The sequence below is a fragment of the Tetrahymena thermophila genome, assembly GCF_000189635.1.
Source record: "Tetrahymena thermophila SB210 genomic scaffold scf_8254572, whole genome shotgun sequence".
Classification (NCBI taxonomy): domain Eukaryota; phylum Ciliophora; class Oligohymenophorea; order Hymenostomatida; family Tetrahymenidae; genus Tetrahymena; species Tetrahymena thermophila.
The window spans coordinates 159,521-182,759 of record NW_002476343.1 but is presented as its reverse complement, the minus strand read 5'-3'; the positions used below and the strand labels follow the sequence as shown (position 1 = coordinate 182,759).

The 23,239-nt window shown below is 23.2% G+C and overlaps 9 protein-coding genes across 9 annotated transcripts; 6 read left to right on the top strand and 3 right to left on the bottom strand. All coding sequences in view use genetic code 6, as the record gives it.

The window, feature by feature from the left end:
- Nucleotides 1-872: 872 nt before the first annotated feature.
- On the top strand, nucleotides 873-2,663 carry TTHERM_00894520 (MAC/perforin domain protein; the record flags this gene model as incomplete). The annotated part of the gene is made up of 1 exon (XM_001020347.3): nucleotides 873-2,663. The coding sequence occupies exon 1, from the start codon at nucleotides 1,101-1,103 to the stop codon at nucleotides 2,661-2,663; it is 1,563 nt and encodes a 520-aa protein (XP_001020347.2). The 5' UTR covers nucleotides 873-1,100.
- A 54-nt stretch (nucleotides 2,664-2,717) lies between these two features.
- Nucleotides 2,718-3,809, top strand: TTHERM_000894519 (transmembrane protein, putative; the record flags this gene model as incomplete). The annotated part of the gene is made up of 1 exon (XM_012798649.1): nucleotides 2,718-3,809. One exon carries the CDS (start codon nucleotides 2,718-2,720, stop codon nucleotides 3,807-3,809), a length of 1,092 nt encoding a protein of 363 aa, XP_012654103.1.
- A 2,440-nt stretch (nucleotides 3,810-6,249) lies between these two features.
- TTHERM_00894500 (MAC/perforin domain protein) lies at nucleotides 6,250-7,815 on the top strand (the record flags this gene model as incomplete). Its single annotated transcript, XM_001020345.2, has 1 exon — nucleotides 6,250-7,815. The coding sequence occupies one exon, from the start codon at nucleotides 6,250-6,252 to the stop codon at nucleotides 7,813-7,815; it is 1,566 nt and encodes a 521-aa protein (XP_001020345.2).
- A 2,457-nt stretch (nucleotides 7,816-10,272) lies between these two features.
- TTHERM_00894480 (MAC/perforin domain protein) lies at nucleotides 10,273-11,838 on the top strand (the record flags this gene model as incomplete). The annotated part of the gene is made up of 1 exon (XM_001020343.2): nucleotides 10,273-11,838. One exon carries the CDS (start codon nucleotides 10,273-10,275, stop codon nucleotides 11,836-11,838), a length of 1,566 nt encoding a protein of 521 aa, XP_001020343.2.
- Nucleotides 11,839-12,659: 821 nt separating this feature from the next.
- On the bottom strand, nucleotides 12,660-13,454 carry TTHERM_00894470 (hypothetical protein; the record flags this gene model as incomplete). The annotated part of the gene is made up of 1 exon (XM_001020342.1): nucleotides 12,660-13,454. The coding sequence occupies one exon, from the start codon at nucleotides 13,452-13,454 to the stop codon at nucleotides 12,660-12,662; it is 795 nt and encodes a 264-aa protein (XP_001020342.1).
- An 837-nt stretch (nucleotides 13,455-14,291) lies between these two features.
- Nucleotides 14,292-15,779, top strand: TTHERM_00894460 (MAC/perforin domain protein; the record flags this gene model as incomplete). Its single annotated transcript, XM_001020341.3, has 1 exon — nucleotides 14,292-15,779. One exon carries the CDS (start codon nucleotides 14,292-14,294, stop codon nucleotides 15,777-15,779), a length of 1,488 nt encoding a protein of 495 aa, XP_001020341.3.
- A 1,001-nt stretch (nucleotides 15,780-16,780) lies between these two features.
- On the top strand, nucleotides 16,781-17,470 carry TTHERM_00894450 (kinesin heavy chain, putative; the record flags this gene model as incomplete). Its single annotated transcript, XM_001020340.3, has 3 exons — nucleotides 16,781-16,937; nucleotides 16,988-17,290; nucleotides 17,355-17,470. The coding sequence occupies exons 1-3, from the start codon at nucleotides 16,880-16,882 to the stop codon at nucleotides 17,468-17,470; spliced, it is 477 nt and encodes a 158-aa protein (XP_001020340.2). The 5' UTR covers nucleotides 16,781-16,879.
- A 1,068-nt stretch (nucleotides 17,471-18,538) lies between these two features.
- Nucleotides 18,539-20,410, bottom strand: TTHERM_00894440 (hypothetical protein; the record flags this gene model as incomplete). The annotated part of the gene is made up of 2 exons (XM_001020339.2): nucleotides 19,171-20,410; nucleotides 18,539-19,104 (listed from the first exon to the last, which is right to left on the bottom strand). Exons 1-2 carry the CDS (start codon nucleotides 20,300-20,302, stop codon nucleotides 18,539-18,541), a joined length of 1,698 nt encoding a protein of 565 aa, XP_001020339.2. The 5' UTR covers nucleotides 20,303-20,410.
- Nucleotides 20,411-21,113: 703 nt separating this feature from the next.
- TTHERM_000894439 (hypothetical protein) lies at nucleotides 21,114-21,869 on the bottom strand (the record flags this gene model as incomplete). Its single annotated transcript, XM_012798648.1, has 2 exons — nucleotides 21,114-21,283; nucleotides 21,599-21,869. The coding sequence occupies 2 exons, from the start codon at nucleotides 21,867-21,869 to the stop codon at nucleotides 21,114-21,116; spliced, it is 441 nt and encodes a 146-aa protein (XP_012654102.1).
- Between the last annotated feature and the right edge of the window lie 1,370 nt (nucleotides 21,870-23,239).

Below are 23,239 nucleotides of genomic sequence, written 5' to 3'. Positions count from 1 at the left end.
AATATATGCTTCATTTATTTTGTAGACTGTTTTAAATCCTCATCATCATTCTGAGTTTCATTCTTCTACTTCGACTGTTAAATGTTCATATATTATTTGTGATATAACAGTTTCTCTATTTTATCATTTTCTCTTCAGGTTTGAAAATTATCAAACTCTATAAATTCATCTAAAGAAATTAGATAATTCACTTTTAAAATCTTTAAATTTTTAAAACGTTTCTTCCAATAAATGAAGCACTTCCTACTTGTTGATTTCCTAATCCATTTAATTATATGCAGTAAAATAAGCTTTATTAAAACAATTTATAAAACAATCCTTATTATTATCTATATCTTTTATAAATTGAAATTTTTCTTTAGTCAAAATGTAATTCACTTTATGATATTTTTAAATATGACTTACTTATGCTGTTTTTTTAATTTAATTATTTGTAAAAATTCAAATTTGAAATTAAAATATTACTGAATTTTTAATTTAATATAATTTATTTAACTGAAAAATTAAAAATTTTATCAAATATCCTCTTTATCTGGTATATTTTTGACTGAACTTTATTAAAAATGTCCACTTTCTTCAATTTACAGGTTTACTTTTTATTGAGGTTCAAATGAATGAAATTTTTGGTTAAATACTCTGTAAATTAAAAAGTTTCCACTTTATGAGGGTGTCCACTTACTTTACTGTTTATTACAAAATAATTAATATTTTAAATTATATTTATAAATAATAAATCATAAAACTAATATTTTATGATAAAAATTAAAATTTTATTAAATTACTTAATATCAAATCCAAAAATAAATTATTTCTTTTCCACTTCAACAAGAACTTTAAAATTGAAAGTTGTATAACAATTTTGATAATCTATTATTAACAGTGTTCATGTATTTGATAAAATTTAAATACTTTAAATTAATTTTGTTTAATTTACTGATGGCTTCTTATCAATCAGAAATTTAATTATTTGGTCTTCTACAAAGAATATTGGTTATGTTTTTATGAATTTAATACCATTTACCTACTTATTTTGATAAAGATCAAATAATAAAAATAAAGAGAAATCAAGAAATTTTAAAACATAAAAGAAAGAAAGAAAAATGGTTCTTAAAAAAATACTTATATGTATATCAATACTATTGATATTAGTTCATTCGTAAACTTTGCACAATAAGAAGACTATGTATAAACTCTTGTCTTCTAGTAATGTTGAAGAGGCTATGTAAGAATTGTGTCCTTTTCCTGGTTATTACGGAAGTTATTGTCCATAAGATATACCTGCTGCTTATAAAAGATAACTCTAACAAAGTATCCCCAATATGCCAGCAGGAGTAGGCGCTTCCTTTGATGTTTCAACAGGAGAACTTAAACTACCTGTTATTTAGCTTACATATTCCTAAGAGCCAAATTAGCAATAAATTTACACTGACCCTCTTTCTAACAATTAATTTGTTGTTGCAGATGAGACTGATGTATTTTAGTTTGATTCTCGTGATGATATTCAAATTTTTAAAAATGAATTTGAACTTACTAAAATTTGGCTTGATGCTACTAAGGATGGTTAATGGCTTGGAGGTTAATACAGCTCATCCAAAGATTTAATTGATGTTTTCGAAAGATTCTTCAGAGGAAATCAACATACTTCTATTGCTTAATTACCAAAAAATGTAGTCAGAATATCATTCAAGACAGAACATAATTTGAAGCTCAATAGATTCGCTTAGAGAGCTATTGATTCTTTACCAGAAGACTATCAAGAAGATATCTACAATGAATTCTTAAATGCTTGGGGTACTCATATTGCTGTGGATACTTTAATTGGTGGAATGATTGAAAAACAAACTATCTTTAAAGACTGCGTATTTTTCACTCCTTAATTCTCTGGAGGTATTTCAGATGAGCAAGTAATCCAAGCTTTGCGTAACGAATTACATGGAAATGAAGCTGAAGGTTTCTTCACTGCAAGAAGATAAGTTACTTTGGACCATAAGTTTGGAGGAAATCCAGAAGACAGTGCAAACTGGGAGTAAACAATTAGTAAAAATCCTGCTTTATTAAAGATAAATAGATTCTTATCTTGGGAATACTTGACTAAAAATCCCTAAGTAAGTGCAAATCTTTCGTAAGCTATAATAAGGAGAATAGATACGATGAGATAGAGATAAGAAAGCTACTAAGCTCAAGTAAGAGAATAAAGAAGACTTGAAAGGGTAGGACCTAGAACTGCATGGGCTATTTAAGGAAATGGTTAATGCCACAATCTTGGTCCAAGCTTTTAAATAAGAAGACAATTCTAATTATAAGCTGCTGAGGTCTGTTTAATTAGCACTGATGCTAATTGGTAATAATGTACATCTGGTCCTTAAAATACGTATGATGAATTTATGAATGAAGTGAGATACGAAAGAGATTAAGAAGGAAGGTACAGAGCAATTATGCATAATCCTGTAGCTGAGTTTCCAGGAGGTTAAAACGAACTTGATGGTTCTTTTGTAGATAGAGGATGCTCTATTGCTTAGCATTATAGAGATGCTGCGTATAGTAGTTTAGACTAAACTCCTCCAAACGAGACATACATTAAAATGGTTTGTACTGATTGTCATCCTGATATTTATAACACTCCATCTGGTATTATTTTCTAATGCAGTTGTCCTACATTTTGAAATTTTTGACAATTCAAGGATTATTATAATTAAATTTAGTAGTAAAAAAAAATAATGACCTTTAATTAAGATTTCAATAAAAAAACAGTTAATTATATTTCTATCAATACATGTTTTTTATCAAATATAAAAATAAATACTGTGATATCTAAATTTAAAATATTTTTGTTACGAATCAATAATTTATGTGTATATTAAAAAAATCCGCTTATTAATTACATATATCAAATCAGTGGAATTTTTAAATAAGGAACGGCTATACTATATACATTTTAACTAGTACTATTAATGTTTAATAATGAATAACACTTTTTTAAGATTTTTTCCTAAATGCAAATTAATAAATTAGTATTTCATCTAAGATATTTTTTTATTATTATTTTTCCATATAAACTCTGTGACTTGATTATTAATTTATTAATTTTTTATTATTTCATATTGTTCCTTCTAACGACTAAATAACAAAAATTTTTTAAATAATTAAAAAGTGGAAATTAAATTGGCTATGAAGGTGTATCAGGCTTAGGTTTGCTTAGTAAAGTACAATAATCTCCTAAATTTTATATTTAATCTTAATTAAATATAGTTTATTTGTTTTGGATTTTGATGTTTTTTATCATAAAAATGCATTTAAAGTAATAAAACTCTTTTAATTAATTTATTTAATTTATTTTTCTTTCTCTTTTTTTTATTGTGCTTGTGTGTGTGTTTTTTCTTCTTCTTCTTTCTTTCATTCTTTACTTAGTAATTGATTTTTTGACATTCTAATTTGCTTTCTTTATTAATCAAATCGTTACTCATTTTATAATAATTTTTTTTCATTTTTTCCTGATAACTTACTAATTAATAATTTATTTTTTCTTCAATATTTAATTAATGGAAATTAAATTAGTTAGGAAGGTGCATCAAGCTTAGGTTTAGTTTAAGAAAGTGCAATAATCTCTTGAATTTGGCTTTTAATCTCAAGTAAAAGCAGTTTATTTGTTTTAGATTTTGATATTTTTTAACATTAAAATGAATTTAATACTATAAAACTCTTAATTTATTTATTAGCTTTTTTTTGATTTATTTTTATTTTTTTTGTCGTTGAATATATTTTATTTTCTAATTTAGAATAAAAATTTAAATTTAAACATTTTATTTTGATTATTTTAATTTGTCATTTATGAAAATTTATATAAAAAGTGATAACGAAATCTTAGGATCAGAAGAATTGAAAGTAAAGAGCATGTTATTTAAATCAAAAAGATTAGTTATCATAATTAAAAAATAATAAACAAAAGTAAGAAGATTTAAAAAACATAATTATAAATACTATCATTATATTTATTTATATAGATATCATTCACTAGATTTTAAATATTTTGTGATATCAAATTAACTTTATTGTTTTAATTAATTATTTTTTATTTATTTCATTTTGATAATTTTTTTTCTATTTTTTGTTATTTTTCATAATAAATATTTGAATAATGTCTGTTTTAAATCATTCCTTAGATTAACTTTTGTAAAAACTTTATTGGCCAAAAGGTCTTTTACTTCTTACATGATATATTTAATATCTATGTTTTTCAAAACATATTTGAATAATTGTAAGGTGTATTTTTTGTTTGGTTTTTTTGTAGATTACTTTTGGTCTTGCAAAACTCTATGAGTAAGTTTCATTGATTTTTTATTACATAATATGATTTTTATTTTTTATTTATACTAAGAAGTAGAAATTAAAAATATTGAAGATGCTTTGACTCATAGCTGATTAGCCCCATTAATTATTTTTCTCTAAAATTGGACTATTAATGTATAATATGAAATAATGATAATTTCCTTCTTTCATTTACTCCATACTCTCACGGTGGGAAAGTCATGCCAAATATTTATCTTATAGTTTTCATAAATTTCAAATTAAAATGAGTTATAATTTTAATATGTTTGATAAGCAAGCTCATATATTTAGGTGTATTTAATCGTGATGTTTATTTTGGCTCCAATGCTTTATTTATTGTAGATGTGTTGATCCAGAACTAGATTAACCTGATTACTTATTACTAAAATGGGGTATATATTTCTTCGTTTTTGATGTTTTACCCTTGTATTTTGTGACGCAGGCTCATGTAGTTTGGTAGGCAATTAGTCATTCAAATGTCATTTTTTTAAATGGGGAATTTATTTTTTAATAAAATTACTGATTTACTTTTTTCATTTAAATATTATATTCACACCTTTGGAATCTATGATAGTTTTCTACAATATAATAATCATTTTAAAAAGAAATAGAATATCAGATTATTTGAATATTTTCATAAAGATATTCTGATAACACTGACAACAAAATAGAATTAAATTCACTTTTATATACAATATTTTAATAGTACATTACTTTATCTCAAATGTATGATAATATTTTTTTTAATTTTAAATACTTATTTAAATTTATTTGGATTTATTTTATTAATGAGTATTTTTTACTTTACTAAATATATATTTCTTACACAAAGTTATATTTTAAATTAAATAATTTATACCTAAATTCTTTTAGTGTTTTTTTTAATTTTTAGTTAGATGAAATAAATTTGATTGACACTCCCTATCTTATTTTAGACAAATGAATAATATATTTTTATTGATAATCTACCCTAATATTTCTCTAAATTAAAAATTTCTTAATTTTAATTAGTAATGTAGAATAAATAGAAAATATATTTAAATATTTTTAAAAATAAATTAAATATTTTACAAATTAATTTAATTCTTAATATATATCATAACTGAGTGTTATCTATTTATTCTTTTATAATAAATAAAAGAGTTTTAAACAGTTCTATCTCAATAAAAATCATCTATTATTTCGAACAAGTGTTTTTTCTAAATATATTTGAAACAAAAAATAAATTATATTGTTTGTTAAAAAATATATTTATTTAGATATTAACATAAATATAAATTATTGAAAAAATATTTTAAGAAAACTGTTGTTAATCTAGCAAATATGACTGAATTTTTCAGTTTCATTGATTAAATAAAAAACTTTAATTAAAACACATATTAATATTTAAATTATATATTTGAAGCAAAAAAATAAAGTAATAAATAAAATTATTATATATATCTATCTATCTTTATTAAAAGTAATTTATATTTTTATTTAAAAATTTTTCAATAAAAATTATTAAAAAATTAATATTTTCTTTTAAAATAATTAAGCATATTATATTATAATGTAAAAATCTATTATATAAAATCATATAACAAATATTTTACATTAAAAATAAAAATTTAATTTAATTACTTAATGTAAAATGTAAAAATAAATATTTCAACTTAAAAATTGAAAATGAAATAATAATTTTGTGAATCTATTATTTACTGTGTTCATGTATTTGATACACTTTAATTACTTTAAAGTAATTTTGTTTAATTTACTGATAGCTTCTTATCAATCAGAAATTTGATTATTTTATCCTCTACAAGAAATATGTGTGATGTTTTTAGGAATTTAATATCATTTATTTACTTATTTTGATAAATATCAAATAACAAAAATAAGGAGAAATCAATTTTTTTGAAAACATAAAAGAAAATAAGAAAAATGGTTCTTAAAAAAATATTTCTTTGTATATCAATATTATTGATATTAGCTCATTCATAAACTTTGCACAGTAAGAAGACTATGTATAAACTCTTGTCTTCTAGTAATGTTGAAGAGGCCATTTAAGAATTGTGTCCTTTTCCTGGTTATTACGGAAGTTATTGTCCATAAGATATACCTGCTGCTTATAAAAGATAACTCTAACAAGGCATCCCCAATATGCCAGCAGGAGTAGGCGCTTCCTTTGATGTTTCAACAGGAGAACTTAAACTACCTGCTATCTAGCTTACATATTCCTAAGAGCCAAATTAGCAATAAATTTACACTGACCCTATTTCTAACAATTAATTTGTTATTGCAGATGAGACTGATGCATTTTAGTTTGATTCTGGCGATGATATTAGAATTTTCAAAAATGAATTTGAACTTGCTAACATTTGGCTTGATGCTACTAAGGATGGTTAATGGCTTGGAGGTTAATACAGCTCATCCAAAGATTTAATTGATGTTTTTGAAAGATTCTTCAAAGGAAACCAAAATACTTCTATTGCTTAATTACTAAAAAATGTAGTCAGAATATCATTCAAAACAGAACATAATTTGAAGCTCAATAGATTCGCTTAGAGAGCTATTGATTCACTACCAGAAGATTATCAAGAAGATATCTACAATGAATTCTTTAATGCTTGGGGTACTCACATTGCTGTGGATACTTTAATTGGTGGTATGATTGAAAAACAAACTATCTTTAAAGACTGCGTATTTTTCACTCCTTAATTCTCTGGAGGTGCTTCAGATGGACAAGTAATTCAAGCTTTACGTAATGAATTATATGGAAATGAAGCTGAAGGTTTCTTCACTGCAAGAAGATAAGTTACTTTGGATCATAAGTTTGGAGGAAATCCAGAAGAAAGTGCGAATTGGGAGTAAACAATTAGCAAAAATCCTGCTTTATTAAAGATAAATAGATTCTTATCTTGGGAATACTTCACTGAAAATCCCTAAGTAAGAGAAAATCTTTCGCAAGCTATAACAAGGAGAATAGATTTGATGAGATAGAGATAAGAAAGCAACTAAGCTCAAGTAAGAGAATAAAGAAGACTTGAAAGGGTAGGACCTAAAACTGCGTGGGCTATTTAAGGAAATGGTTAATGCCATCTTGTTGGTCCTAGCTTTTAGATAAGAAGACAATTCTAATTATAAACTTCTGAGGTCTGTTTAAATAGCACTGATGCTAATTGGTTATAATGTACATCTGGTCCTTAAAATACTTATGATGAGTAGCTGAATGAAGTGAGATACGAAAGAGATTAAGAAGGAAGGTACAGAGCTATTATGCATAATCCTCAAATTGAATTCTATCCAGGAGGTACAAGAGTACTTGATGGCTCTTTTGTAGATAGAGGATGCTCCGTAGCTTAGAATTATAGAGATGCTGTGTATAGTAGTTTAGACTAAACTCCTCCAAACGAGACATACATTAAAATGGTTTGTCTTGATTGTCATCCTGATGTTTATAACACTCCATCTGGTATTATTTTCTAATGCAGTTGTCCTACATTTTGAAATTTTTGATAATTCTATGGATTATTAAATTCAAAGAAAATATCCAAAACGGATTAAATAAATATGATAATAATAACTAAATTTAATAGTAAAAAAAATAATAAAGACCATTAATTATATTTACAAATAAAATAGTACTTAATTATATTTCTGTCAAAAAATGTTTTTTATCAAATATAAAAATAAAAACATATATAAATTTAAAATATTTTTTTTTATTCAAAAATTTTTGAATTTAAATTTTATTCATATAAATCTAAACCCAGCTAAACCAATATCATATTTATAATATTTAGTGATCATTCATATATATTATTTTTAAAAATTTGTGGTCCCTTAGCTTCTAACATAGATGTGTATGGATTCCGCTAAAAAAATTTAGTAATAGCACCATTACTATTTATAATGAATTTTATATTAACATTTTAAAAATTTTTTTCTAAAGCAAATTTTATAAATTAGTATTTGATTTAAGATATTTTATTTATTTATTTATGTAAATAAACTCTGCATAAAACTAAAATTTTTGATTAAATTTATAATTAAGTAAAATTGTACAAATTTCTATTCAAATAAAATAAAATAAATAAATGATATAATAAAAAAATAATTATAAAAATCTATAAGATGTAATTACTTATTTTTAAAAATATTAGTTTAATTTAATTTTATTAATAAAAATAGTTCTTAAACTCTGCATTTTAATCTCATTCAGTTCTCAATATTGATCTTTAGTAAATTTAATTTATCAATCTTTTTTTTAATTTAATTTTCAAGTTACTTAAAAATTTATTATCTACTAAATATTCTCATATGTATTTACTCGTTTTTAGTTAAGCAAATATTTTTTTTAATTATTTTAACTTATTTTTTAATTTTTAAGTTTTACTTTGATTGTTAATAATTCATTTCTTATTATCTCAGATTTTTACTTCATTATTACCTTCTAATCAATTTATTAATTATTATTTTTTCTTCAATATTTAAAAAGGTAGAATTAAATTACTTAGCAAGAGGCATCATGCTTAGGTTAGGCTTTAGAAAACTGCACTAATCTTTCAAATTTAATACTTATTCTTGAGTAAAATCAATTTATTTGTTTAAGAGTTTATATTTTTAATTATAATTCCATTTATAACAATATAACTAACTCTTTAATTTATTTATCTATTTATTAGCTATTTATTTGATTTATTTTACTTTTTTTTTTATTATGTTTGTGTGTTTTATTTTTTTCTTCTTCATTTCTTAATTAAATTTATAGACTTTTTCACTTTCAATTTTTATTTTAATTAATTATTTTATGATTATTTCATGTTTTTTTATTCATTTTTTCCTATAACTAATAAATCAATTATATTTATTTTCTCCAATATTGAAAAAGTGGTAATTAAATTTGTGTAACTGGTGCATAATACTTAAGTTCTGCTTTATCAAAGTGCACTAATCTCTCAAATTTTAAGCTTAATCTTGAGTAAAAATAGTTTATTTGTTTATTTATGATTTTAATATTTTATAAAAATTAATGAATTTAAAAAATAAAACTCTTTTAATCTATTTATGAGCCATTTATTAGATTTATTTTTCTTTTTTATTCTACTTTGGTCTTTGTGTTTTTTTTTAATTTAAATAACTATTTTTAATTTTCAACTTTTTATTTGATTTATTCACTTCAATTCTATTTATTTCATATTTTCCTTCTAAATAACTAATTAACTCTGGTTATTTTCTTCAATATTTAAAAAGTGTAAATTAGATTGGCGATAGAATAGAATAGAATAGAAATACTCGCAAATATAAATGCACTCAGAATACATCTTAAATATAATATATATATTTATATTTTTTATTTATTTATTTTATTGGATATTTATAATTAATAATTATTATTTATATATATATATATGTGGTATCAAGAATTCTGACCAAGATGCCAGCCAACCCGCCAACCAGAAGACCAGAAGGCCATAAAATAATATATAAATCATTAGTTTATTATATAATAAATCTTTTCTGCTAAGTAATTATTCATATTATATAATAAAATAAAAATCAACCATATAAAATTTTTATTTTAAATTACATGTAAATATAAAAAATCATACAATAAATATTTAATTTAAACATATTAAAATTTAATTAAATTACTTAAATCTAAAATTAAATTATTTCTTTTCCACATCAACTGTAAAGTAAAAATTGAAAGTGGTATAATAATTTTTTGAATCTATTATTTACTATTTTCATATATTTGATACACTTTAATTACATTAAATTAATTTTGTTCAATTTACTGATGGCTTCTTATCAATCAGAAATTTTGATTATTTTATCCTTTACATGGAATAGGTGTTATGTTTTTACGAATTTAATATAATTTACCTATTTATTTTGATAAAGATCAAATAACAAAAAGAGAAATCAAGTATATTGAAAACATAAAACAAAGAAAGAAAAATGGTTCTTAAAAAAATACTTTTATGTTTATCAATATTATTGATATTAGCTCATTCATAAACTTTGCACAGTAAGAAGACTATGTATAAACTTTTATCTTCTAGTAATGTTGAAGAGGCTATGTAAGAATTGTGTCCTTTTCCTGGTTATTATGGAAATTATTGCCCATAAGATATACCTGCTACTTTTAAAAGATAACTCTAACAAGGTATCCCCAATATGCCATCAGGAGTAGGCGCTTCCTTTGATATTTCAACAGGAGAACTTAAACTACCTGCTATCTAACTTTCATATTCCAAAGAGCCAAATTAGCAATCAATTTACACTGACCCTATTTCTAACAATTAATTTGTTATTGCAGATGAGACTGATGTATTTTAGTTTGATTCTGGTGATGATATTAGAATTTTCAAAAATGAATTTGAGCTTACTAACATTTGGCTTGATGCTACTTAGAATGGTTAATGGCTTGGAGGTGAATACAGCTCATCCAAAGACTTAATTGATGTTTTCGAAAGGTTCTTCAGAGGAAATCAACATACTTCTATTGCTTAATTACTAAAAAATGTAGTCAGAATATCATTCAAGACTGAAAATAATTTGAAGCTCAATAGATTCGCTTAAAGAGCTATTGATTCACTACCAGAAGACTATCAAGAAGATATCTACAACGAATTCTTAAATGCTTGGGGTACTCACATTGCTGTGGATACTTTAATAGGTGGTATGATTGAAAAACAAACTATCTTTAAAGACTGCGTATTTTTCACTCCTTAATTATCTGGAGGTATTTCAGAAGAATAAATAGTTCAAGCTTTACGTAACGAATTACATGGAAATGAAGCTGAAGGTTTCTTCACAGCAAGAAGATAAGTTACTTTGGACCATAAGTTTGGAGGAAATCCAGAAGATAGTGCAAATTGGGAGTAAACAATTAGTAAAAATCCTGCTTTATTAAAGATAAATAGATTCTTATCATGGGAATACTTGACTGAAAATCCATAAGTAAGAGCAAATCTTTCTCAAGCTATAACAAGGAGAATAGATTCGATGAAATAGAGATAAGAAAGCTACTAAGCTCAAGTAAGAGAATAAAGAAGACTTGAAAGGGTAGGGCCTAGAACTGCATGGGCTATTTAAGGAAATGGTTAATGTTATACCAATCTTCCTCCAAACTTTTAGATAAGAAGACAATTTTAATTATAAGCTGCTGAAGTCTGTTTAAATAGCAGAGATGCTAATTGGTTATAATGTACATCTGGTCCTTAAAATACGTATGATGAGTTTATGCATGAAGTAAGATACGAAAGAGATTAAGAAGGAAGGTACAGAGCTATTATGCATAATCCTGTAGCTGAGTTTCCAGGTGGTTAAAACGAACTTGATGGTTCTTTTGTAGATAGAGGATGCTCTATTGCTTAGCATTATAGAGATGCTGTGTATAGTGGTTTAGACTAAACTCCTCCAAACGAGACTTACATTAAAATGGTTTGTACTGATTGTCATCCTGACGTTTATAACACTCCATCTGGTATTATTTTCTAATGCAGTTGTCCTGCATTTTGAAATTTTTGATAATTCTATGGATTATTAAATTCAAAGAAAACATCAAAATGATATATTAATAAATATTGGCAATAATAACAAAATTTAAAAGTAAAAAAAAAAGGCCATTAATTATATATACAAATAAAAGTTCTTAATAATATTTCTATCAAAATGTTTTTTATCAAATTTAAAAATAATGTGATATCAAAATTTAAAATATTTTTTTACAAACCAATAATTTATGTGTTTGTATATTTAAAATATAATTAAATTATTAAAAAATTATATCTATTTTTTAGAATTTGTCAAAATACTTAGAGGTTTTTTTTAAATTAATAACAGAAATAAAAAATATTAAAATAATTAATAAATAAAATTTAAAATATTAAAAATTTAAGTACAAAATAAAAAGTAAAAGAAAAACATTAAAATTAAATTTTAATAAACATAAAGAATTAAGGACTAAGAGATTAATAATTATTTGTAAATTTGAAAAGATTTATATCCTCAAATTTACTTGAATATTTTTTACTTCTTAATTTTCTATTTCATGTATCGCCATAGATATCAAATAATGTTTAGTTATTAGGTAGATTTTGAAGTTTTTGATATAATGGGTATTACCAAAGAAAATCCTTTACAATTACTATTCCTCCTCGTATCATCCTTCATTTTCATTAATAATTAATATGTATGAATTTATTTGACACTGATATAAACTGTTATGCAATAAAAATAAATTTATTTTTATTATTAATAATTAAATTGATAAAATTGAATTATCATATGACACTAAGGAAAATTAGATTTAATTAAAATTCGTAAATAAAAGTGGATTTTCAATCTAGTTAATTGCCTTCATAGTCTTATATGTGATTAAATCTGCCATAGTAAGGATTCCTATTATGAATTAGGGTATTGATAATATTTTGTTTTTTCATCAGGTAATGCAAAGAAAGGGCACTTTTGAGTTGAGTAATTTCTGAAGGTTTCTTAGGAAATTGAGCTCCTCTTCTAGCATATTATTGGGTAAATCTACTAACATAAAGTTTTTCTTCGTAATAGGGAGATATTAGATCATCTATAAAATCACTTCTAATTGAACAAAATTTTTGAGGGTGAACTTTCTATTTGGATTTTGAAATAAATGTACTTAAACTCTCAAAATAATTGGCCAGTTTAAGGGAGGAGTAAATAAAATATTTCATTTAAGTACAAGATTTACTTCTTTCCTCATTAGAGTAGTAATTAAATTGAATTAATTTTTAAATTTACCTATTAATTTTTTTATCGTTTGGAGGTAAAGTAAAGTCAATATAAGCTAAATCAGTTACACACTTTTAGAATTTAAGAGTAATGTCTTAAAAGTAGGTAAAACTGGTTTCTCTAACTAAGCAGGTTAACTTGGAGGTTATTCTTGGTATCTTAGGTAACCATTCTTAATAAATCTTAAGACACTATACAATCGATACTTAATCCCTAACCAAGCTAATTTGATTAAGCATTATCTTAAGGTGATTAGTGAGTGATGAGTCAAGATGAGATAAGGTAAGAATATTGAGAGAGAAATGCTAAATCATTTGAGGGACTAAAGTCAAAATATGAATTTTCAATTAATTTTGCGTTTTTAGCATTTTACTTTTTTAGGTTAATTTTTAGAAATAATAATCTTAAATCTGGCGCCTAAAATATTTATAATTAAATCAGAAAATCTACTATATCAAGATCAGTAAAAATAAAAATTGATTGTGATCAGCTTGGAAGATTTGCTAATTAGAGCAGAAGTCAAAAAATTTAATTAAAAGAAAAAAAATTTTTTTTTCAATTCAAATACTCAATCATAAATTTTTATAAAAAAAGAAGCATAATATTAAAAATGATTAATAAATATAATTTTCAAAATTTTATTAGGGGAGTTCAAACGAATAGCACCCACTATCTATCACTTTATTTTATCACCATTTAATGCTTAAAAAATAGTGGGGGTTGGTTAGAATTAATGAGGAACTACTGTATTATAAAAACATACAACAAAAATTTTATGATAAAAATATTAATTTTAATTAAATTACTTTATATTAAATTTAAAATTAAATTATTTCTTTTCCACATCAACTGTAAAGTAAAAATTGAAAGTGGTATAATAATTTTTTGAATCTATTATTTACTATTTTCATGTATCTGATACACTTTAATTACATTAAATTAATTTTGTTTCATTTACTGATGGCTACTTATCAATCAGAAAAATTTGATTATTTTATCCTTTACAAGGAATATGTGTGATATTTTTAAGAATTTAATATCCTTTCCTACTTATTTTGATAAAGATCAAATAACAAAAATAAAGAGAAATCAAGTATATTGAAACATAAAAGAAAGAAAGAAAAATGGTTCTTAAAAAAATACTTATATGTATATCAATACTATTGATATTAGTTCATTCATAAACTTTGCACAATAAGAAGACTATGTATAAACTTTTATCTTCTAGTAATGTTGAAGAGGCTATGTAAGAATTGTGTCCTTTTCCTGGTTATTATGGAAGTTATTGCCCATAAGATATACCTGCTACTTTTAAAAGATAACTCTAACAAGGTATCCCCAATATGCCATCAGGAGTAGGCGCTTCCTTTGATATTTCAACAGGAGAACTTAAACTACCTGCTATCTAACTTTCATATTCCAAAGAGCCAAATTAGCAATCAATTTACACTGACCCTATTTCAAACAATTAATTTGTTATTGCAGATGAGACTGATGTATTTTAGTTTGATTCTGGTGATGATATCAGAATTTTCAAAAATGAATTTGAGCTTACTAACATTTGGCTTGATGCTACTTAGAATGGTTAATGGCTTGGAGGTGAATACAGCTCATCCAAAGACTTAATTGATGTTTTCGAAAGGTTCTTCAGAGGAAATCAACATACTTCTATTGCTTAATTACTAAAAAATGTAGTCAGAATATCATTCAAGACTGAAAATAATTTGAAGCTCAATAGATTCGCTTAAAGAGCTATTGATTCACTACCAGAAGACTATCAAGAAGATATCTATAATGAATTCTTAAATGCCTGGGGTACTCACATTGCTGTGGATACTTTAATTGGTGGAATGATTGAAAAACAAACTGTCTTTAAAGATTGTGTATTCTTCACTCCTTAATTATCTGGAGGTATTTCAGATGAACAAGTAACTCAAGCTTTGCGTAACGAATTACATGGAAATGAAGCTGAAGGTTTCTTCACAGCAAGAAGATAAGTTACTTTGGACCATAAGTTTGGAGGAAATCCAGAAGATAGTGCAAATTGGGAGTAAACAATTAGTAAAAATCCTGCTTTATTAAAGATAAATAGATTCTTATCATGGGAATACTTGACTGAAAATCCATAAGTAAGAGCAAATCTTTCTCAAGCTATAACAAGGAGAATAGATTCGATGAAATAGAGATAAGAAAGCTACTAAGCTCAAGTAAGAGAATAAAGAAGACTTGAAAGGGTAGGGCCTAGAACTGCATGGGCTATTTAAGGAAATGGTTAATGTTATACCAATCTTCCTCCAAACTTTTAGATAAGAAGACAATTCTAGTTATAAGCTGCTGAGGTCTGTTTAAATATCAACGACAGTAATTGGTAATAATGTACATCTGGTCCTTAACATACGTTAGATGAGTTGTTACATGAAGTAACATACTAAAGAGATTAAGAAGGAAGGTACAGAGCTATTATTCATAATCCTGATATTGGCTTCTTTCCAGGAGGTACAAGAGAACTTGATGGCTCTTTTGTAGATAGAGGATGCTCTATTGCTTAGAATTATAGAGATGCTGCATATGGTGGTTTAGACTAAACTCCTCCAAACGAGACATACATCAAAATGATTTGTACTGATTGTCATCCTGATGTTTATAACACTCCATCTGGCATTATTTTCTAATGCAGTTGCCCTACATTTTGAAATTTTTGGTATTTCTATGGATTTTTAAATTCAAAGAAAATATCCAAAGAGGATATAAATAAACACTGGTTGGTAATAATAACAAAATTTAATAGTAAAAAAAAAAGACCATTAATTTTATTTGCAAAAATAAAAGTAATTCAATTATGCTTCTATTAAGACCTGTATTTTATCAAATTTAAAATTATTGTGAGTTCAAAATTTGAATATATTTTTTATAAATCAATAATTAATGTTCATATTTAAAAATATAATTATGAATAATAAAATAATTTCTAATTTTTAGATTTATTAAAATATTTAGTAATTTTTAAAATAAACTTTTAACCTTAAATAAAAAAATTAAAATAATTAATAAATAAAAATTAAAACTGTTGAAAATTTAATAAAAAATAAAAGCAAAAGAAGTTCATTAAAATTAAATATCAATCAACATAAAGATTAAGGACTTAGAGCATTTTTTGATACTTGATGAAAAAGCTCTATGATTTTGTATTATAAATGCATATTAAGTTTAAGTAAAAATCAAACAGAGACAAACAATTACCATTTTATTATCTAAAATAAGATAAATTCAAAACTTTAAAATCAATTTGATAAAACTTATTTTATCTGAAAAAAATATAGTTTAGGACATTATTAAAGAGATAAAATTCCTATTTATCATTATTTGTAAATTTGAATAGATTTATATCCTCAAATTTACTTACAATAAAAATAAAATTAAATTATTGCCTCAAATGACTAGAGTTCCAGTAGGGATTTAAATTTTGATAAATGAGTGGAATTTAAAAAACAACTAATTAACATTTAAATTTTAGATCAATTGAATATTCACATTTGTTAAGCCTAAATTCAGTATAATAAATAAATGAATGGTTTTAGTACAAAGAAAATTAGAAGATGATTTTGATATAAATTGTTATTAACATTTCTTTGTTTGTTTATTTATTTATATAAATTAATAATTTATGTTTTCGTTTTAAGATTATTTAGCATGAAATTCATTTAAATAAATTGTTCACAATTTTGAAATAAAATTTGAAAAGATATTAATCAACTAAAAATTACAATTCATATTAATTTAAAAAAGCAGAGAAATGAAAAAATTAGTAATAATTTCTTTATTATTGTGTCTCGCAGCATGCCAAGGAGCAAGTATTTCCCTTAATTAGAAAGCAGATTTATCAATTATTTTATTTACATAGATGTTTGGAGAAAAGTAATGGGCTTCGGTTGCACAGATGAAAAAATAGAAATTAAAGATAAAATTGGTTAATGCAAATGCTAAGATGGATCACAATGTATTTGGACAGATGATAAACCTATTATGGGATGTCCCTGCTAAACTCCTGTCAAAAATCCTCAACAATTGACATGTGTTAAGTAAGCTTAAAAGTTTGGTTGCGGAACTACCAAACTCGAATGTTCATCAAACTTTGGGTAGTGCACTTGTCCTGATAATTCATAATGTGTATGGGCAAAAGATAAAGAAATCATGGGATGTCCTTGTAAAAAATAACATTTATTAAACATAAATAATTAAAAATATTAAACAAATTTTTTTATGAAAAGGCGGAAGTGGTAAACAACCTAATTTTGCTTAAGGTGCTAGAATGGCCAGTCCAAACGATCCTGACAATTAACCCCATCCTAGAAGAGCTAAGAGAACTTAGAAATATGAACTTTGAAAAAAAAGTGTTTCTCAAATAAGATCATTTAAATTAAGAATTTATAATTAAGGAAAACAAATTTGAATCAATAGTTTTCAATATGATTTAGTAGTTAAATGTATTTGTTTGTTAGTTCCTAACTCACTCTTCTGTCATTAACTTATCCTGTTATTTTTTATATTTTAATAAATACAGCTCATATTTATGATGATATATTTTTTGGAAGTAAATTGATTTTATTTGAAATTTAAATGAGAATGGAGATTTAAATTTTTTAAAATATCAAAGCATTTAAAACAAAAAAAATTTATTTGTTTGTTTTTTTGCTTGTTTTAAATATTAAAACAACTATTTCTACTTATTTAATAGATAAGAAATTAGTTTTGAGACAAAGCATTGAATTTAAGAAGTATTGTTAAAGATTTATACATACAAAATATTTATTTAAAAATTAGTAAATTTTCAGATGTTTGAAATAGTGATTTAGACAAAATTTGTTTGCTTTAAGTATTAAAATAACTATTTCTACTTATTTAATAGATAATAAAGTAGTTTTGAGGTAAAGCATTAATTTAAGAAGAATTATTAAAGATTTATACATACAAAATATTTATTTAAAAATTTTTAATTTTCAGATGCTTTAAATAGCGATTTAGACAAAATTTGTTTGTTTTAAGTATTAAAATAACCATTTCTACTTATTTAATAGATAAGAAACTAGTTTTGAGACAAAATAAGAATTGTTATTAAAGATTTAAACATATATAATATTTACTTACAAAATAATAATGAAATAGTGATTTAGTGTTCATTTTTTATCTATTTTTATATTTATTTATTTATATTTACTTTTATATCTTAATTGATTATAATTTTATTTAAACTATATTTTATTTGTCTTTTTAAAGAAGAATTAAATTAATTTTATATTTTATATTTTAATAGTTATTTGAATTTTTAATATCAGCTTGAATCCCAACAAAGTTGTAGATATTTAAATGTATTAATTTCTACTTATTAGATCAATAATTTATATCTTTTTATTTCAATATTCAATTTTAATCCTTTTTAAATAAGAATTTTCTTTCAAGAAACATCACTAGATCTGATAATTTATTTCTTTTGTGGAAAAATTTTATTTATATCTAACTTATTCGCTAAAGAGGAAGGAGAGGAATTTTTTAAGTAATACTCATTTAAGGGAAAGCATATTTTATTTCTTTATGAGGCTTTATTTTTTGCAACTCTTTATTTTGAGTTGATATTTTAAAGTCTTGGGAGTTTATTTGCTTCTTAATATTGTTGGTTGTTTATTTCTTCTTAAAGGTTGCTCTTTTCTTTTTGGAAAAGAAAATTATATTATTACCTTTCTTATTATATTTATAGCATTTGTGTTTAAGTCTAGTCATTTGTTTAATTATTTTACTAATTTTATTAAAATTATTTGAAGTTCATTTTTCTGTAATCAAACATAGAATTGGTTGAAACGTCTGAATCCATCCTACTCTTATTATCATAAAACATTTCACTTTACTTATCTGTAGGAAAATCATAAATTTAATATTTTTTATGATAAATATTTTATTTTTTATCTTTGCTTAATTTTTATTTGTATTCTCTAACATTCTGCTCGTTCCTTTGAAAAAGAGGTTCTAATAAATGTAAATTTACATAAATAAAAATATTTTTCTCAAAAAAATATAAAAGAAATAAATTACATTCTGGAGTCATGCTTGATATTCTGCATATTTTTAATACTTTTTCAAACTTTTTCTTTCCCTCTTCAAACATATTTAGTTATTCCCTGATAATATTTATTCTTTATTTAGGATCTGCATAATTAGAACGTGACTCAATTAATCCATTGCTTTGAGGATTTTATCTTTTCATTCTTTTTTCCTTAGCTAGATTGATGTTATACTAATGCATTTTCTGTTGATTAAGCTTTTAATTCTCAATTAATAACAAATTCCTTTAGTTTATGCTGTTATCTAAATCATCTTCGTTAGTATTAATTATGTTATTTCTCAAATCATTACTATTTGCTCTTCTTTATTCTTGCATATTCTTCTTAGGCCTACTTAAAATTTATTAGGTCTAGTTATTAGAATGAATCATACTATTCTGCGTATTTTCTGTAGTGCCTTCTGGCATTAAAGCTAATGTAGAGTAGAAATTCTCAAACTAATTAGCTTTTATATCCTTCGTACTACCCTAAAGAAGTATTAATTTCTAAGATTCATTTTAATCTTTGAGCAATTTTTTTATTCTATCAAGATCGATTTCATATTTTTGAGTTTTACTTTCAAAATTCTGACTTGGCTGGTTTTGATAGTTTACTTAAATTGAAGTTCTCCCAACTGATTAATGTTTCTTTTATTATTTAATTCCTTCCAAACCAGTCCTTAAAAAGTAAGATGTATCGATTTCAGCTGATTAATAAAGCTTGTTCTCCTAATTTTGATTTAAATCAGATCTTTATGATGTCTAAGACAATTGATATGTAAGCTCTGAAACAACTTTCTTATTTTTAGGAAGCATTTGTGAATTTGCATATCGTGCAAAATTCTCCTATTAAAATGATAAATTTATTGAATTTTTATCAAGAGAGGTGTCAATATTCTCATGATTGCAATTGGCAGACTGTAAATCTTATTTTAAATGTTTTTTTGTGGCTTTATTCGTCAGAGCGCTTGTTTCTTCTAATCTTTTTCTGTAACAGAATATGTCTTAATCATCTTGAGGAGTACCCCAAGGACCTAGTTCTTGGTTCTTAGAGCTTTTTTTAGAATTCGAAAAATCTTTAAAGTTGAGGAATTCATCAATCAGCATTAGCTCCTAAGAACTCATCAACTTATAAAAAATATTTATTTATTTATTGATGTATTTTGTTTTATAATAAATACTATAGAATTTCTTGCTGGAAAATAAATATCTAATCAAAATATAATGAATACAAATATAGATGATTATAAGCAATTATTATTAATTAGAGATAAGTTGAAAAATCTTTATAATGATTGGTATTCATTTAATTAAAACCAAATAGTAAAAATCATTAAGTAAATTTAATTATATATCAAAATAAGACTTATAAAAAATAAAATCAGCCCTATTTTATTATGAAGTATTTATTTTCTTTTGAGATTATTTATGATAAACCTGCTTAATTTAATATTTCATCTTATCTACTAAACTAAATAATTAAAAGTAATTTTTTTAATGAAATTTTTATTAGAATTTATTAAAATTTAAGATAATATACTATAATTTCTTATTTATTCAAATTAATTTGTTAAATACCAAATTATATAATTAAAAAAAAATAATTCTTTTTTTAGAGAAAAATCATATAAAAATGAGTTTTTTTGTTATTTATAAAATTAATGAGAAAAATATTAGTTGCAAAAATATCTTCAATTTTAATTTGTGTAATTCTTTAAAGTAAATTATATTGAATTATTTTTTCATATAATATGTATTCAAGCTAGTTTTCTAAAAAAGATTTATTGAATTTTCTATAGCATTCATTAAAATTTAATTTAGATATTTGCTTTATGTATTTATTTCTGTAGATGTATTACAATTAATAAGTTAAAAACTTATTTTGATTTCATTCATTTGGTTAAAAAAAACATTAATTAATTATATTTTAAGAAACTCAAGAGATAATTTTTTAAAGAGAAGAAGTCTCTGCCTTAAAATTTAATTCATTTTTATAAATATTATAAAAATTCTTTAAATGTTGCATCATGTTGTAACACTAATAGATATTCGAATTTATGACATCAATATTTTAAGCATTCAAACTTATATCCTGCAACTTTTAACCTTCCATTCATTTATTAAAAATGAATTAATATAGTAAAAAATAATTATTTATTAAATCATTATTATTTATTGATAAGTTAATATTAATACATATTATTAATCAATTAATCAGGTTAGAAAATCAAACAATTTTATTTGATAAATAAATAATATTTATTAATTTATGCAATTTCATAAATCAAACAATTATTCTATAAATAATATTTAATTTATGCAATTTCACAAATCAAAGCTTACATAAAAGGGGTTTTTTATTGAATTAAACAAAAAGCAAATTGGAAAATTAAAAGAATTAAAATTAATTAAATAATTTACCTAAATAAATGCAAAATCTAAAAAAGTTAGCCTCTTGAGTTTTAGTTATTTCTTTTAATATCTCAAGATTTTATCTATTAGTTTTTTCATTTAAAACTAAACAGCAAAATAATTCAGCCTGATTTTAATAAATTGTAATTTTAATTAATATATTTTTTTTCTCAGAATATTTGTCTTATAAATACTCTCCATATAAAATATTTTATTATAAATCTAAGTCATTAAATTACTATTATTATTAACTTTATGAGCTGTTGCTTTTTTATTTCATTTCAATCTTATTCTAAGGTGGAAATTTTTACAAAGTTTTTTTCTTTTCTTTGTCCTTTTCCTTTTTTTTTATATGTATTGTTAAATAATACTAATTACTTTATTTTCAAGAGTAATTTTTTTGTTTTTATTTATATTAAATTTATATAATGATTATTCTTTTTTTCGATTTAATTCGCTTTATTTTGAATTTCTCTCAAAGCGTGTGTTTCTTTGAAAATTTCTTAAAGTTGTTTTAATCATTTATGCCAAATGATTTTTTTGCTTAGTCAGTAACTAAATCAAGATTTATGCAGTTGTTCTTTTTTTCATACTTCACAGTGATAATTTTTGAGTGCAAACCTTTCTTAACAATATTTGCCCACTCTATTTCATTAATTCTCAAAAGAAAAACCTCGTTTCGTACCTTTTAATTGACATACGAGAAATAAGCCCCAAAAATTTGTACACTCCAAAATATATGCCTGTTCATATCAATGTAATCTGACCAAAAAACTATTGAGTAAAATATATTATTTAGTGCTTTTAATTTTAGTTCTATTTAAAATTTTAAATAATTTTGAAATATATTTTTTTAAATACAATTCATCAAGTGTTTTCCCTAAAATGTTTTAAATAAACATAAAAAACAAGATTAAAAATAAAATTTACAATACAATCGAGATGGTCAAAGAGATAGTAGCATATGTAAAATTAAAATTTAAATGCATCACTATCGATTGGGCGGCAACTGTGGCAGCTCCAACATTATAAAGATGATAAGCATCTTTTTGAATATTAAAGTAATTTGTGAGATAAATCTCAGCACCAAAAACAAGCATGAAGCAATATTTATACAGCTAATCCAGAAATTATATAGCTTTGAGAATTGCTTTATTATAAAAATAGATATTAGGCAAAAAAAAAAGGAAATAGCACAAATGAATGCATCAACATAATCTTTTTAAATAAGAGAAATAAGAAAACTTGGAATTATTACAATTAATCCATATCTTTTGATTAAAAAAAGAGCTTCTTTTAGATAATACTATCTAATTTCTTATTAAAATTAGGCTTCCAAATCGCTTTAATAAAACTATAAAGTGAATTTATTCATATTATTTCCTAGCTAATTTATTTATTTTCTATTCAAAATAATTAATTAATATTAACTGCAATTTAGTTTAAGAGTATTAAACTGTTTAATTTCTAATTAAATAAAATTACTAGTAATTTAACAATAAAAGATAGACGATAAAATTTGTTTATCATATTTATTAAAATATTGTTTTTTAATGTTTGTTTGTAGAATTTTTATCTAAAATCAAATCTTTAATAAAATAATTTTATATTAGAGTTAGTTTTCTCTTTAATATAAATTTAATACAATAT